At 37.3% G+C, this 16,056-nt stretch overlaps 1 protein-coding gene and 1 pseudogene across 1 annotated transcript in view; both read left to right on the plus strand.

Annotated features, from left to right (window-relative positions):
• The window catches only part of MICU1 (mitochondrial calcium uptake 1), a 250,315-nt gene that overhangs the window by 156,103 nt on the left and 78,156 nt on the right, over positions 1–16,056 (plus strand). The window contains 1 exon segment of the mRNA XM_032595262.1: positions 7,619–7,701. Coding sequence (XP_032451153.1) covers positions 7,619–7,701 — 83 coding nt within the window.
• LOC115527740 lies at positions 12,685–13,325 on the plus strand (annotated as a pseudogene).

A 16,056-nucleotide genomic window follows, 5' to 3' on the forward strand; every position in this document is an offset into this window, starting at 1 on the left:
TGGGCTTCTGAGTTGAAGCAGAAGGTATAAGAGTTAAATTTTTTAGCCACTCATATTCTCATTATGCCTCGCTTCACATAAATATGCCTTTGTACCCAGTTAACTGTATATAAAAATCAAATGTAAAATATGTAACTTTATAAAAAGACGTTCTTCTTGACTTTGTGCTTCTCTTTTGTCATTCTTTAAGTCTTACATTTTTCAAATATTTGCAGCCCTTTTTATTAGCTATAGCGTTAACGTGACACATGCCATGAAACTATTAGAAACTGCTGAAAAGGCTAACATTATCATATTTACTACCTGTAAAATGGTTACTCAGAAATGAAACCAGAGTTTATATAAGGCAACTATTATTGATGAAAAGAAAATCAATCTGCTGCTGCTTAAGTGTGTTTAAAATAATTCCTAGGATATTTTCATTTTGTGTAGCACCCTTCTTCTGAGGCTAAAGCATCCCAAGGAAATGCAGTCCAACTACAACATGTACTATGAGAACCTTTTCCCTCTACTCTGTAAAAGGCAGAAAGACGACTTTCAGTCTGCACCCTAACCGTCATACCTAGAAGAATTCAGGGAGGGATACTATTTTGAAATCAAATCTTACAGATTTTTCTCCCCGCTTTCCCCAAGCCTAATGTTATATAGAAAGCAAGACACTAAGCCTTCACATAAGAGGAATGCTAGTGTGTTAGTCTGCAAAGAAGCAGTCCTATTGTTTCTAGAAAGGATAAGTCATTCCAGGATTTACTACATTTAGGATATACTGCATTTGTGGGCGGCATTGACCATCTGAAGTACCCGAAAGCGGGGGGGGGGGGGGGGGGGGGGCTGTTATATGCTAAAGTTCTGGAAAGCAATTTCTGAGAAACCTTAGTAGAGAGATGATCATGTCTTTTTATGTTTTCAGAGGGCCATCATATAGATGAGGAAGCAGATCTATTTTTTATCTCTCTAGAAAATTAAACTAGGACAGTTTATAGGAGCTACACAGAATTAGATTTGTGTTCTGCTTGAGAAAAAAAGCTCAATTAATATGGCCAGTAATGGTTAGAACCTCAGAAGTGGTGACCTCTCTCTCTCTCTCAGAAATAATCAGAGGTTATGTGATCATCCTTACAAATTCAGTAGGCAGGTTCATCATTAAACAGAGACTCATTATAATCTAAAGGTTTTTTTTCTAACTCAGAGTTCTCTAATATTGCATATTAATTACCTCATTTATCCTATAACGTCATTTTAAAACAAGAATAGTGCTAGTAGGAATTCTGTAGTAGGAGAATCAAACCAACAGAAAATAAGAATCTAACCTATTCATGTTTTTGTTTATTATGTCAGTACTACCAAAAAAGAATTTAAGGCATAATGACTCATGTTGTTGGAAGAACCAGAATTAGAGGCCTAGTCTTGTGCCTTTTCTATTAAAAAAACGCTAAGTGGAACAGTCATGAAAGTCTTGAGACAGCTAGTGTTAATGCTGTCTGAATATTTAACTTAATATATATAGAAAAAGATGCTTTTTTTTTGTTACTAAAACAAAGCAGAAAAATCTGTGCTTCCAAGAGCAATCTAGGGTCGTCATTTTATCACTGTTGTTAATGATAGAATAATATAAACATGGATTCTTAACTAGAACAGACCTAAGGGATCTCCATTTCCTAGTAGCACAGATTGTCATGGAACTCTGAGTAATGAGCTTTGAATATAATCTTATTGTTTTAATCACTTCCAACATATATTACGATCATTTTGGAAATCACTGTACTAAAAGTAGATTCCAACGGAATGGGAAAAGATATTTGCAAATGACATATCGGACAAAGGGCTAGTATCTAAAATCTATAAAGAGCTCACCAAACTCCACACCCGAAAAACAAATAACCCAGTGAAGAAATGGGCAGAAAACATGAATAGACACTTCTCTAAAGAAGACATCCAGATGGCCAACAGGCACATGAAAAGATGCTCAGCGTCGCTCCTTATCAGGGAAATACAAATCAAAACCACACTCAGGTATCACCTCACGCCAGTCAGAGTGGCCAAAATGAACAAATCAGGAGACTATAGATGCTGGAGAGGATGTGGAGAAACGGGAACCCTCTTGCACTGTTGGTGGGAATGCAAATTGGTGCAGCCGCTCTGGAAAGCAGTGTGGAGGTTCCTCAGAAAATTAAAAATAGACCTACCCTATGACCCAGCAATAGCACTGCTAGGAATTTATCCAAGGGATACAGGAGTACTGATGCATAGGGGCACTTGTACCCCAATGTTCATAGCAGCACTCTCAACAATAGCCAAATTATGGAAAGAGCCTAAATGTCCATCAACTGATGAATGGATAAAGAAATTGTGGTATATATACACAATGGAGTACTATGTGGCAATGAGAAAAAATGAAATATGGCCCTTTGTAGCAACGTGGATGGAACTGGAGAGTGTAATGCTAAGTGAAATAAGCCATACAGAGAAAGACAGATACCATATGGTTTCACTCTTATGTGGATCCTGAGAAACTTAACAGGAACCCATGGGGGAGGGGAAGGAAAAAAAAAAAAAGAGGTTAGAGTGGGAGAGAGCCAAAGCATAAGAGACTGTTAAAAACTGAGAACAAACTGAGGGTTGATGGGGGGTGGGAGGGAGGGGAGGGTGGGTGATGGGTATTGAGGAGGGCACCTTTTGGGATGAGCACTGGGTGTTGTATGGAAACCAATTTGTCAATAAATTTCATAAAAAAAAAAAATAAAAATAAAAGTAGATTGTGTTGATAACACAGTGGGAGAAAGCTTCACTGTTCACTCTGTAAGTAGCCTGGGATTCAAAAGAATTCCTCTCTCAGTACCTTTCTATGAAACAGGTTATGAATTAGCAGAAACCCTGGACACCTTAAAACTTTCCAGAGCAGCTAGATTTAAAAAAAAATACTCTGAAGCCTACATTTAAAGGGAGACAGGGAAGTACAAGAGTTGCCTAATAGCATTTTCCTGGGTAGCATGTTTCACTTAAAAGCACATGGGTATTTGCTTGTCTTAAATGCTTTGATATGATCAGCAGATGAAGATTGGATAGGCTGAGAGAACGACTCCTGGAAGGACCTTTCCTGATAGACGAGTAAGGCCCGAGAGTGTGCAAGGCTGCTGCCCTGACTTGCCTTATCATGACCAGTGCACTAGAAGCACAGCCTCTAGAGTAGTATCAGTGCATGCACTTTAATAAACACTCTGAGTAGCTCCACATAAGCAAATACTCTATTTGAAAGTAAGCAGGATCAAAAGATACAGAAACCTCAAGAAGTACAGGGTAAGGCGCCTGAGTGGCTCAGTCGGTTGAGTGTCAGACTCTTGATTTCTGTTCAGGTCATGATCCCAGGGTCATGGGATTGAGTCCCACGTTGGGCCACAATGAGCATGGAGCCTGCTTGAGATTCTCTTCCTCCCTCTCCCTCTGCCCCTTCCCCACTTGTGCTCGCTCGCTCTCTCGCTCTCTCACTCTCTCTCAAAATGAAAAATTAAAAAATTAAAAATAATAAAAAGAAGTACAGGGTGTGCTTTGGTAAAATGACCATAATTGTAAGAGGATATATTAACTATGGTGTGCTGAAATAACTCATTCAGTCATTTAAATGATGACTGTGCCTTCACAAAACTCACAGGACATAAGAATAAAATATTATGATAAAGCTAAAATTGTAAGCACTCTGTGTCCTCTCTGTAATGAGTGGAGATAGGGAATGGGAATGCTGCTTTAATTGTTGAGCTTTGCTTCAACGTACTGACTGGCTTTTGCCAGATTTTTCCCCATTTCTGTTCATTTGGACTAATTTCTTCCTGATGCCACCTCCTCTGTCACTGCTTCCCTTCTCCTTCCTTTTACCTTAAATATTGGCCTCCAGTTGCCCGGTGTTTTCCTCTGAATAGGCTGCAGACCCCTTGAATTCAGCAGGTCTGAAAAGAATTCCTTTTATTTCTCGGAACCTTTTACATCTGTTTTATCTTTTGGTTAATGATATGCAAGCTAGCCTAAGGCAGTCAAGCTGTCAGCCTTTTTTACTGTCTATTCTTCACAGCTAATTAATCATTAAGTTGTGTAATCCCACCTCCTTATTTCAGATCTGTTTCTTCCTCTCCATTACCACTGCAGTCACCCCAGTTCACATTTTCAGCATTTACAAGAGCTTCCTCGGTCTTCTCTGAAGCTGGTTCTTGTTTTCCAACTCATCCTTCAATTCACATTGTAGCCAGAGAAATCCTTTATAAACGTCTGTTTGATGGTGTCACCCCCCCCCCGCCCCCGCCTTAAAACTCTCAGCAGCTTTATGCTGTCTGTGGTTGTTACAATCTCAGGTATCTACAAGGAATAGGCAAATGATGTATTTGAATGAGGGGGGGAGGATAGGAGAATGCATTACTGCCTAAAGCAATTCATATTCATGATTTTTTCAAACATGTGACAAACCTATCTGAGAATCTAATGTTACCTGTGGATTTCCAATTAGTGCAGCCAAGTCTAAAGTATAAGCAAGGCATATGCAACGTTTCTCTGATGGTATGTCCTTGAAATGAAGAACTTGGAACTCAGCTATTATAGAGACTGACATAATCAGTGAGTCATGTTTTGTTGTTTTGTGTCTAGTTTAAAACATATCAAAATAGAGTATGTGTTTATTATTGTTAAGAACCTCTCTCTCCCTGTTGGAGGCCATGGAGCATAATGAAAAAGTTTATGGGCTTTGGAGTCAGTGTTGACCTAGGTTCACTTACCAGTTCTGCCACATATTAGCTGTGTAATTTGGGGCTTGTCATTTAGTGAGCCCCAATTGTCTACCCTGTTGAAAAAAAAATCAGGAGCGTCTGGGTGGCTCAGTCAGTTAAGCGTCCGACTCTTGATTTTGGCTCAGGTGATGATGTCACAGTTTGTGAGACCGAGCCCTGTGTTGGGCTCTGTGTTGACAGTGTGGATCCTGCTTGAGATTCTCTCTCTCTCTCTCTCTCTCTCTCTCTCTCTCTCTCTCTCTCTCAAAATAAATAACATTTTTAATAAAAAGAAAATTAAAACTTTCAGAGTTGAGTGTACTAACTCAGATAATCAACATCTTTAAATTATCAAGCTCAAGGCTTGGCACATAGTAGTAACTCTTCAGTAAAAGACAACATCAAGTAGGAAAGTTTTTAATTTTTTTTTAATGTTTATTTATTTTGAGAGAGAATGATCATGAGCTGGAGAGGGGCAGAGAGAGAGAATCCCAAGCAGGCTCCAATGCAGGGCTCAGTCTCACAAACCATGAGATCATAACCTGAGCCAAAATCAGGAGTCAGATGTTCAACTGACTGAGCCACCCAGGTGTCTCCAGACAAGTAGGAGAAACTTAAGAAGTGACAGCAAGTATACAAAAATCTAACTCCCCTGGCTGTATCCTTTGTAACAGTTGTATTTGTGGCCTAGAGAAGAATAAGCCTGTTGGAAGCCACTATCAAGTGAGGCAAGCAGTGGGAAGCTGACAGGCACATGATTCGCCCAGGCAACCTAAAACCCAAGAGCTCACCAGCCTAGCTGGCTAGCTAGCTGAAAGTGGAATTTAACCCTATAAGGTGTTATGATTGACAAATGCATGAGTAACGTGGACATATGGATTCTCTGTAACTATGCATAATGTACTAAGCCCCTTTTTGCTTTTTTGTTTCCTACAATCTTTAATTTTTTTTATTTTTTTAAGGTTTATTTTTTAAATTTATTTTTGAGAGAGAGAGAGAGACAGAACGTGAGTGGGGCAGGGGCAGAGAGAGAGGAAGATCAGAACCCAAAGCAGTCTCCAGGCTCTGAGTTGTCCACACAGAGCCCAACATGGGGCTCAAACTCACAAACTGTGAGATCATGACCTGAGCCAAAGTCGGATGCTTAACTGACTGAGCCAACCAGGCACCCATAATCTTTAAAATTTTTAATAAAAATTATATTAACTGAAAATTTAATTCAATAGTATTAGGATATATAGGATATTTTATTTTGGTTTATTCTCTACATTTATATAAATTTGAAGTACCAAAGGAAGGAAGTAAACAACTTTGTTTTCTTTACCAGAACATTTAGTGTGGTAAGGAAGGAGGAACATTACATTTTATTCTAATGCACAAGTGTATTAATTATATTTATATTATATTTCTTGATCTAGGAATACTAAAAAGTCTTCAAGAGCTTTTGCCATTCACCTAAGGGGAAAAAACTACATACGCCATCTTCTCAAGCTTTGCATTTTTCATTTTGTTTTTTAAACTTCAGCTTTATTTTACCATTTCCATATACTTTGCTCAGTAATTTGTATACCCAGCTGACGTGGTTGAAATAGGAGGCCGAGTAGATACCAGTATGCTTTTCGTCCTTACCTCAGAGCTATAGTGATAATGAGCAAAGTAGTATAGAAAATAACCTGATGGGGGTGCCTGGGTGGCTTGGCGGTTAGGCGTCCGACTTCGGCTCAGGTCATGATCTCACGGTCCGTGAGTTTGAGCCCCGCGTCGGGCTCTGTGCTGACAGCTCAGAGCCTGGAGCCTGTTTCAGATTCTGTGTCTCCCTCTCTCTCTGCCCCTCCCCTGTTCATGCTCTGTCTCTCTCTGTCTCAAAAATAAATAAACGTTAAAAAAAAAAAAAAATTTTAAAAAAAAAAAAAAAAAAAGAAAATAACCTGATGGCTGAATGACATCCACTGAACTCGCGATTGCACTTACAATGGAGAGACTAGAAAGAACAAACTAGAAATCTAGCTGGCTTTAAAAAGGCAAGACAAAGACTTAGAGTTTCAACCTCTTACTTTGCCACAATATGTCTCACCCCAAGCAGACGTTCATGCCCAGATAAATAATGCTACATTTAAGTAACAGCACAACATTAATATTACACAGTTAAGAGGATGGTTCTAAGAAAGCAAAGCTGAAGCATTTAGATTGGTGTTGAAACACAAAGAGACAAGTGCTATCTTTACTGGCTATAGTAAAATTTCTCTTTTGGTTTTAAGGAGTATCGCTACAAGATTGATCTGGATAAATATGGTGGCATTCTGACATTACACCTGATATTACATTTAGTGTTTGGGGTGCCTGGGTGGCTCAGTCAGTTGAGCATCTGGCTCCTTTTTTTTTTTTTTTAATGTTTATTTTATTTTTTAGAGAGAGAGAACAAGAGAGGAGCAGACAGAGGGAGACAGAGGATCTGAAGTATGCTCTGTGCTTCAAACCCATGAACTGTGAGACCATGACCTGAGCCGAAGTCAGATGCTTAACAGACTGAGCCACCCAGATGCCCTATGGACTCTTGATTTTGGCTCAGCTCATGATCCCAGGGTTGGAGGATTGAGCCCCACATCAGGCTCTGTGTGAGCGTGGAGCCTGCTTAAGATTTTCTCTCCTCCCTCTGCCCCTCTCCCTTGCTCATGCTCTCTCAGTTAATAAATAAATAGATAAATAAATAAATAAATAAATAAATAAATAAATAAATAAATTTTAATGTTTAACTCTGTTTTTCTTAAAGGAATGATTTTTTGTTTTTAGTTAATGCCTTCTAAATATTTTCTTACCCCCCTTCTCTCCTCCTCCTTCCCTCCCATTCTTTCCTTCCTTACTCCCTGCAGCTCCTCAGAGAAATTTTGAAATTGCCTTCAAGATGTTTGATTTGAACGGAGATGGAGAAGTAGACATGGAGGAGTTTGAACAGGCAAGTTTCCCTGGAAAGTTCCTTTGTGTACATTAATATTTAGCACCTTTTCATGTGCCTTGGAGTTATTTTGGTCCTGGTCAGCATACTCAGATGCAATCCAATTTTTGAAGTACCTAATCCATCATGTAAAAAAATCATCCTCACTTTTAGTAAGTGGGTTTTGTTTGTTTTCACCCTAAATGTAAGGAATTATTTGAGCATATGATGAAGGTCAAAGTTGTTCTGATTCCCCAACATGGATTAGATCATAATGCTGAGAGGAAAAGTTTTGGATATTCAATCATCTGTTTAGTCAACATCTATTAAACAGCTCCTTTGTGCCAGGCAGTTCCAGAATATAAGGATGAATGACATATGTTCTGAAAGGATTTCTATAATAGAAGGAAAAATGGTACCATACCTTCGAGTATAGCATGTTCAAGCCAGAGATGTACAGTTTCTGATGAATCCTAGGAAGAGATTACATTTCCATAAAACTTCTATCATTGGTGGGCCATGGTATCTCTCTAGATACAATGATTATGATTGTCAGAGTGGTTTCAAAACAAAACAAGCATATGTATACATATATATACACATGTATGTATATATGAAGAAAGTATTTGTATTTAAAATAAGGAAAATAGCAAAAAAGAAATGGGGGAAAGTATGAGGTATGTATTTGTAAATAAAAAATTCACAGAAACAAAATTTTTAAATATCTGGAGACATTTATTCAAATCTGAACCCTGTGTCCATCTAATACCTTCACTTTTCCATAATCCTGCACTTGACTAGTATTGCCAGGTGGTCCCAAATGATTATAAATAGAATTTATTTTGTTATTTTTAAAATTATATTTTATTTGGGGTGCCTGGGTGGCTCAGTCGGTTAAGCGTCCAACTTCGGCTCAGGTCATGATCTCACGGTCCATGAGTTCGAGCCCCACATCGGTCTCTATGCTGACAGCTCAGAGCCTGGAACCTGCTTCCGATTCTGTGTCTCCCTCTCTCTCTGACCCTCCCCCGTTCGTGCTCTGTCTCTCTCTGTCTCAAAATAAACAAACATTAAAAAAATTTTTTTTTACTTAAAATTCTATTTTATTTTACTTTAGTGGGAGTTAGGGATAATTTTATTTTCATTCAGACTTTAGTTGAGAAACTGAGTTTTATTCCCCCCCTTTTTTTTTATTTTTTAAGTTTTTATTTTAATCCCAGTTAGTTAACATACAATGTTAAATTAGTTTCAGGTGTACGATATAGTAATTAAATACTTCCATATGTCACCCTGTGTTCATCACAACAAGTGCACTCTTTAATCCTCATCACCTATTCAGCTCATCCCCTTATTTTATTTTACATTGCACTATTTTATTTTTTATTGAGATATTATTGACATATAACATTGTATTAGTTTTAGGTGTACAACATAATGATTTGATCTATGTATATATTGCAAAGTGACTACCACAATAAGTTTAGTTAACATCCATCACCACACATAGTTACAAATTATATTTCTTGTGATGAGAATTTTTAAGATCTACTCTCTTAGCAACTTTCAAATATATAATACAGTTTTGTGAAATATAGTCATCATGCTGTACATAGCATCCCCAGGATTTACTTAGAACTACAAGTTTATACCTTTAGACCACCTTCACCCATGGGGATCCCCCCACCTCTGTCAACCAATAATCTCTTCTCCATATCTATGAGTTCAACTTTTTTTTAAGATTCCATATGTAAGTTAAATCATTCAGTATTTGTCTTTCTCTGTTTGACTGACTTCATGACCTCAAAGGTCCATCCATGTTATTACAAATGGCAGAATTTTCTTCCTTTTATGGCTGAATAATATTCCATTGTGTATATATACCACATTTCCTTTGGCCATTCATCCATTGGTGGAAACTGAGATTGTTCCCATGTCTTGGCTATTGTAAATAATGTTGCAGTGAACATGGATGGGTGCAGATATCTCTTCAAGATAGTAATTTTGTTTCCTTCTTATAAATACCCAAAAATGGAATTGATGAATCATATGATAGTTCTGTTTTTAATTTTGGGGGAACCTCCATACTATTTTTCATAGTGACTGCATCAATTTACGTTCCCACCAACAGTGCACAAGGGTTCTTTTTTCTCCACACCCTAGCCAACGCTTGTTATTTTTTGTCCTTTTGATAATAGCCATTCTAATAGGTGTAAAGTATTACCTCATTATGGCTTTGATTTCCATGTCCCTGATGATGAGTGATCTTGAGCATATTTTCATGCATCTGCTGGTCATCTGTATGCCTTCTTTGGAAAAATGTCTACTCAGATCCTCTGCCCATTTTTTAATCAGAATGTTTGGATTTTGTTATTGAGCTGTAGGAGTTCTTTATATATTTTGGATATTAACCCTTTATCAGATATATGATTTGCAAATATTTTCTCTGATTCAGTAGGTTGCCTTTTTATTTTGTTGGTTTCCTTTGCCACGAAGAGCTTTTTAGTTTGTCAGCCCAATTGATTATATTTGCTTGTGTTGCCTTTGCTTTTGTGTTAAATCCAAAAAATCATCACCAAGACCACGGTCAAGGAGCTTACCACCTATGTTTTCTTCCAGGAGTTTTATAGTTTCAAGTCTTACATTCAAGACTTTAATCCACACTAAATTAATGTTTGTGTATGGTATGAGATAGTGGCCCAGTTTCATTCTTTGGTATGTAGCTGTCCAGTTTTCTGAACACATTTATTGAAGAAGCTGTCCTTTCTCCATTGTATATTCTTGGCTCTTTTGTCATAAATTAATTGACCATAGATGTGAGGGTTTATTTCTGTTGTTTATTTATTCTATTCCATTGATCAATGTGTCTGTTTTTATACCAGTACAATACTGTGATTTTTTTTTTAAGTTTATTTATTTATTTTGAGAGAGACAGAGACAGCATGAGTGGGGGTGGGTCAGAGAGAGAGCAGACTGAGAATCCCAAGCAGGCTTCATGCTACCAGCATAGAGCCTAATTCAGGGCTTGAACTCATGAAACCATGAGATCATTTCTCCTGAAATTAAGAGCCACCTGAGTCACCCAGGTGCCCCAATACCATAGTGTTTTGATGACTATAGTCTTATAATATAGTTTGAAATCAGGGAGTGTAATGCCTCTAGTTCTTCTTTCTCAAGATCTCTTTGGCTGTTCAGGGTCTAGTTTTTTGTTGTTGTTGTTGTTTTGTTTTTTTCCCTAAGAATCAACTTTGGCTGTATTAGTTTTCTCAATAGTTTGTGTGTTTTCTTCTTTTTTTTTCTAATATGGAATTTATTGTCAAATTGGTTTCCATACAACACCCAGTGCTCATCCCAACAGGTGCCCTCCTCAATGCCCATCACCCACTTTCCCCTCCCTTCCGCCCTAGTATATTGTCTTCACAAGGAATAAAAACTAGTTTCAAATATGTACAACAGAGAGCCCAAGTGGTTTTTGTGTTTTCTAATTAATTGATTTCTACTCTCATTTCTTCTACTCATTTTAGGGTTTTTTATGCTCTTTTATGAGTCTCTTAAGATAACATGGCTGGTCATTGTTTTGAGAATTTTCTTTTGTAATGTAAGCATTTAATACTATACATTTCCCTTCAAGCACTGCTATAGAAGCATCCTACAAATTTGATGTGTTGTATTTTCATTATCATTCAGTTTGAAATATTTTCTGTTTCACATGTGATTTCCTTCTTGACCCATAAATTGTTTAGAAGTGTATTGTTTAATTTCCAAGTGTGGAGGTTTTGTTTTTTTAGTTATCTTTATTATCTAATTTAATTACATTGTGCTCAGAAAACGTACTCTGCATGATTTAATCCTTTTAAATGTATTGAGCCTGGTTTTATAGAACTGTATCTGATGTGTTTTACTAAAGAATGTATATTCTGCAGTTACTGAGCACAGTGTTTTATAAATGTCAATTTAGTCAAGTTGATTGATAGTGTTGTTCAGGTGTTCTTTGTCCTTACGGATTTTTTTTTAACTTAGTCATTCTAGCAGTTGTTGAGAGGGAGATGTTAAAATCTCCAAATATAGGGGTACCTGGGTGGCTCAGTTGGTTAAGCGTCTGACTTTGGCTCAGGTCATGATCTCACAGTTTGTGAACTCAAGCCCTGCATCAGGCTCTTTGCTGTCAGCATAGATCCCATTCAGATCCTCAGTCTCTCTCTCTCTCTCTCTCTCTGCCCCTCCCCTGCTTGCATTCTCTCTCTGTCTCTCTCAAAATAAGTGAACTTAAAAAAAAATCTCCAACTATAATTAGTCAATTGTTTGTTTTTCTTTAATTCTGCCAATTTGAGCTTTATGTATTTTGAAATTCTCTGCACATTTCTGATTATTGTCTTCCTCATGAATCAGTCCTGTTATAATTATGAAATGTTACTTTTTATCTTTGGTAATACTTTATCTTAAAGTCTATGTGGTATTAACATAGTAATTCAGACTTCTTATACTTACTATTTGCATGGTATGTCTTTTTTGTTTTGTCCATTTACTTTAAATATATCTGTGTTTTCTATTTAAAGTACATCTTTTCTAGACAATGTAATTTGGCTCTTGTTTTTTTTTATCCATTCTGACAGTCTTTGCCTTTTAATTGCAGTATTTAGCCCATTGACATTTAACATAATTGCTGATTTAATTGGAATTAGACCTACCATTTTTGCTATTTGTTTTGTTTGTCCTTTCTGATTTGTGTTCCTCCCTTCTATGTTCCTGCCTTTTTTGAGATTAAATATTTTATCCAGAATTCTGGTTTAATTTGTTCGGCATTTTAGCTGTACCTTTTTGCATTATTTTTATAGTGGTTGCTCTAGGGAGTACAACATAAATTGTTAAATATACACAGTCTACTTAGAATTAATATTCACAAGTTAGGGGAGGTGTGCCGTGAGACTTCAGGCGCCTTTGCTGCCAACAGTGAGCTAACTGCCAGCATTTGGGTGGCCTGGCATGGCGCTTCAGCTGTAATTGTGTCAGCATGTTATGATGCCATCTCAAACCAACCTGGCTATGGGAATCCCCAGTAGTAAAGTGAAATACTCAAAGCTCTCCAGCACAGACGATGGCTACATTGACCTTCAGTTTAAGAAGAACCCTCCTAAGATCCCATGTAAGGCTGTTTCTGATTGGCACCTTTCGCATTATCGTAGCTTCCCCCCTACTGGCAGGCTATATCAGCAAAGAGGCGACAGACCAGGTGTTCCTGTCCTGATCATTGGCATCCTGGTGTTCCTGCCAGGATTTTACCACCTTCACACTGCCTACTATGTATCCAAAGACTGCTGGGGTTATTCTTATGATGACATTCCAGATTTTAATGACTAGCACCCACCGTTAACCCTGAGGAGAAGAGTCACAGATGGGACTGAGACCAGCTTTAAGATATTGAGCAGAAACTGTGGTTAAGGCTAAGGAATTCTGCAGTTTGCAGATGTTAAAGAAAAGAATGGCCAGACTTATGGGTCCATCTTCGGGATATCATATGAGCTTACAGTTAACAAATTAACGAATTAGGACATGCTCTATTTTGCCTTTCCTGGCCCTGGCAAAAGCTGACAAGTTTTTCCACATGAATATGTATCTTGGAAGAGGAGCAATGTTAATGGTGTGGGAAAGCAGGAAGTTATTCTGTAGTGAAAAGTGTTACTGCTACCATTCTTTTTAGAGTTGAGCATTTCTTTTAAATAGTCCTCATTGTCAGTTTGTTCTGGTGGCAAATGGAAGAATTCAATATGTCAAATTTCATATTACTAGTAATGTATTTTGAAAACATCTAAGAATCTTACCCTTACACTCCTCTCTAACTTTGTGTTCTACTGGAAGACCTTGGCAAAATCAAGTGTCAGTGTGGGTGCATCTGTAATATTTTTTGCTACTTGCTTCCTTACTAACAGCAGCCAGGACTTTTTAAAATCTCAGAGCAGGTTTCCAAAAGGTAAACACTTCTCTCTGTTTACCCATCCTTGGTCAGCTTTGATTTGGCCCACCAGTAAGTTGGCCAACATATAATTTGGGTCATTCTGTTCTTTTAGATCAATATGTTCTATATATCATGGCTTTAAAGACTAGACTGTAGGCTGTTTCCTAAGAAAAAAAGTGTAGCTAAATGGTTATTATTTAGAGATTATAAGCCTGTTGTTAGCACCTTGTATTATGATGTCGCTCTGCTGAACATTGCAAGACTCCGCCTAGATCCTTAGAGAACTAGACTGCCTTAAGTTTGATTCTGTTTCCTAGCTTGCAAAAAGTGACATATTCAAAAGAAATTAAATGCCAAAATCTAAAAAATATATATAATATTCACATGAAATGTAGTAACTCTGCAACCATAAGGTTTTATTTACCTCTTCATCCTTTATGCTATATTTGTTCTATGTATTACATCTACATATGTAATAAACCCCATAATAGTTTTTGTAATTTTTGCTCTAAGTCATATGTTTTTTTTTTTTATTTTGTTTAAAGTTTATTTATTTTGAGAGAGAGAGAGAGTATGCTCAGGAGAGGGCAGAGAGAGAGGGAGAGAATCCCAAGCAGGCTTCACACTGTCAGCAGAGAGTCCAGTGCAGGGCTCGAACTCACAAACCGTGAGTTCAAGACCTGAGCCGAAACCAACAGTTGGATGCTTAACCGACTGAGCCACCCAGGTGCTCCAAGTCATAAGTTTTTTAAAGAAAATAGGAGAAAAATAGTTTATTATATTTACTAACATATTTATCATTTCTGATGCCCTTCATTCCTTCCTAAAGATCCTAGTTTCTATATGGTATTATTTCCATTCAATTGGAAAAACTTTCTTTAGCATTTCTTGTAGTGCACATTTGTTGGTGATGAATTAATTTATATCATCATCATTTTGGGAAGGAAATTCTAGATATACAGCTCTTGATGTAGATGTAAAATTCTCAGTTGTTTAACTACTGATTCCTTCTGATGAAAAGTCTGGCTATTTGAACCATTGTTCCCCTATTTGCAATATGTTGTTTTTCTCTCTCTGCTTTCCAGATTTTCTCTTTATATTTGGTTTCTAGAAATTTGATAATATTGTTCCTCAGTGTCGTTTTCTTTGTATTTTTCCTTGTTGGTATTTGATGAGCTATTTGTATCTATAAATTTATGATTTTTATCAAATTTGAGAAGTTCCTGGCCATTATGTCTTAAAAATTTGGCGGGGGGCATTCTTTCTTACCTCTCTGACCCTCCACTAACACAAATGTTAAGACCATCTCTGATATTGCCTCACAAATCTCTAAAGCTTTATTATTTTTTTTCCAATATTTTTTCCTCTTTGCTGTTCAAGCTGTGTAGTTTCTCTTGACTTATCTTCATATTCACTGACTCTTTGATCATTACAATTCTGCTATTAAGTTAATCCACTAAATTTGTATTTCGGGTACTGCATGTTTCAGTTCTAGAACTTCCATTTCATTTTTTATATAGTTTTCCTTCTCATCTGAAATGTCCTATCTTTTCCTTATTCGTAAGTATATATTATATACTTGAACACTATTATTTAACTGTTTTAAAATTCTTGTCAATAATTTCTAATATCTGGGTCATCTTGGGGTTGTCTCCATTGTCTTTTCTCCTGAAGATGAGCCTTATTTCCCAGTTTCTTCATATGTCAAATAATTTTGGATCTTTGTCTAGATATTATGAATGACATGTTGTAGACTTTGGATTTTGCTATATTCATCTGAAGAAAGTTTTGTTTTAGCAGGTGATAAGCTCAACCGTATTTGACTGGAGTTTATATATAGAATATGTATAAACTACCCTTCTTTGGGGAAGAAGGCTCCCCTTCTTTGGCTTTTTCCTTTTCAGGATTTCCCCCTCACTTTCCAATGGGTGTAGTTGCTCCAGATTCTGTCCTTGTGGTTTTTAAAGCCAGAAAAACTGAGAGGACCAATCCTTCTAATGCAGACTGGGGACTTCCTTCACCTCTCAGAAGCAAAATTGCCATAACTTCTCTACTCTTATTATAGATACTAAACTCTAGATTTGAATTTAGAGCAAATGGTACTTATTTCTGGCATTGATGCTGATGTGCAAAATGACTTGGAACAGTCGCTTCACTATCCCATTCACTGTTAGAGAAGGGAGTGCTAATTTGCTAATTTCGTCTAACGTGATGCCTTGATAACTGGCCTTCTTAAACTGTTACAACTAATAATATTGATCACAAGGAATCTTGATGTAAAAACTCTTTTAGACCAAAAACAACAAATTATAAGGTAGTTCATGAGTGAACGGCTCTCTTTAGAAGTTTCTCTGCTCGGGGCGCCTGGGTGGCGCAGTCGGTTAAGCGTCCGACTTCAGCCAGGTCACGATCTCGCGGTCCGTGAG

Source organism: Lynx canadensis, chromosome D2 (genome assembly GCF_007474595.2).
Source record: "Lynx canadensis isolate LIC74 chromosome D2, mLynCan4.pri.v2, whole genome shotgun sequence".
Lineage (NCBI taxonomy): Eukaryota > Metazoa > Chordata > Mammalia > Carnivora > Felidae > Lynx > Lynx canadensis.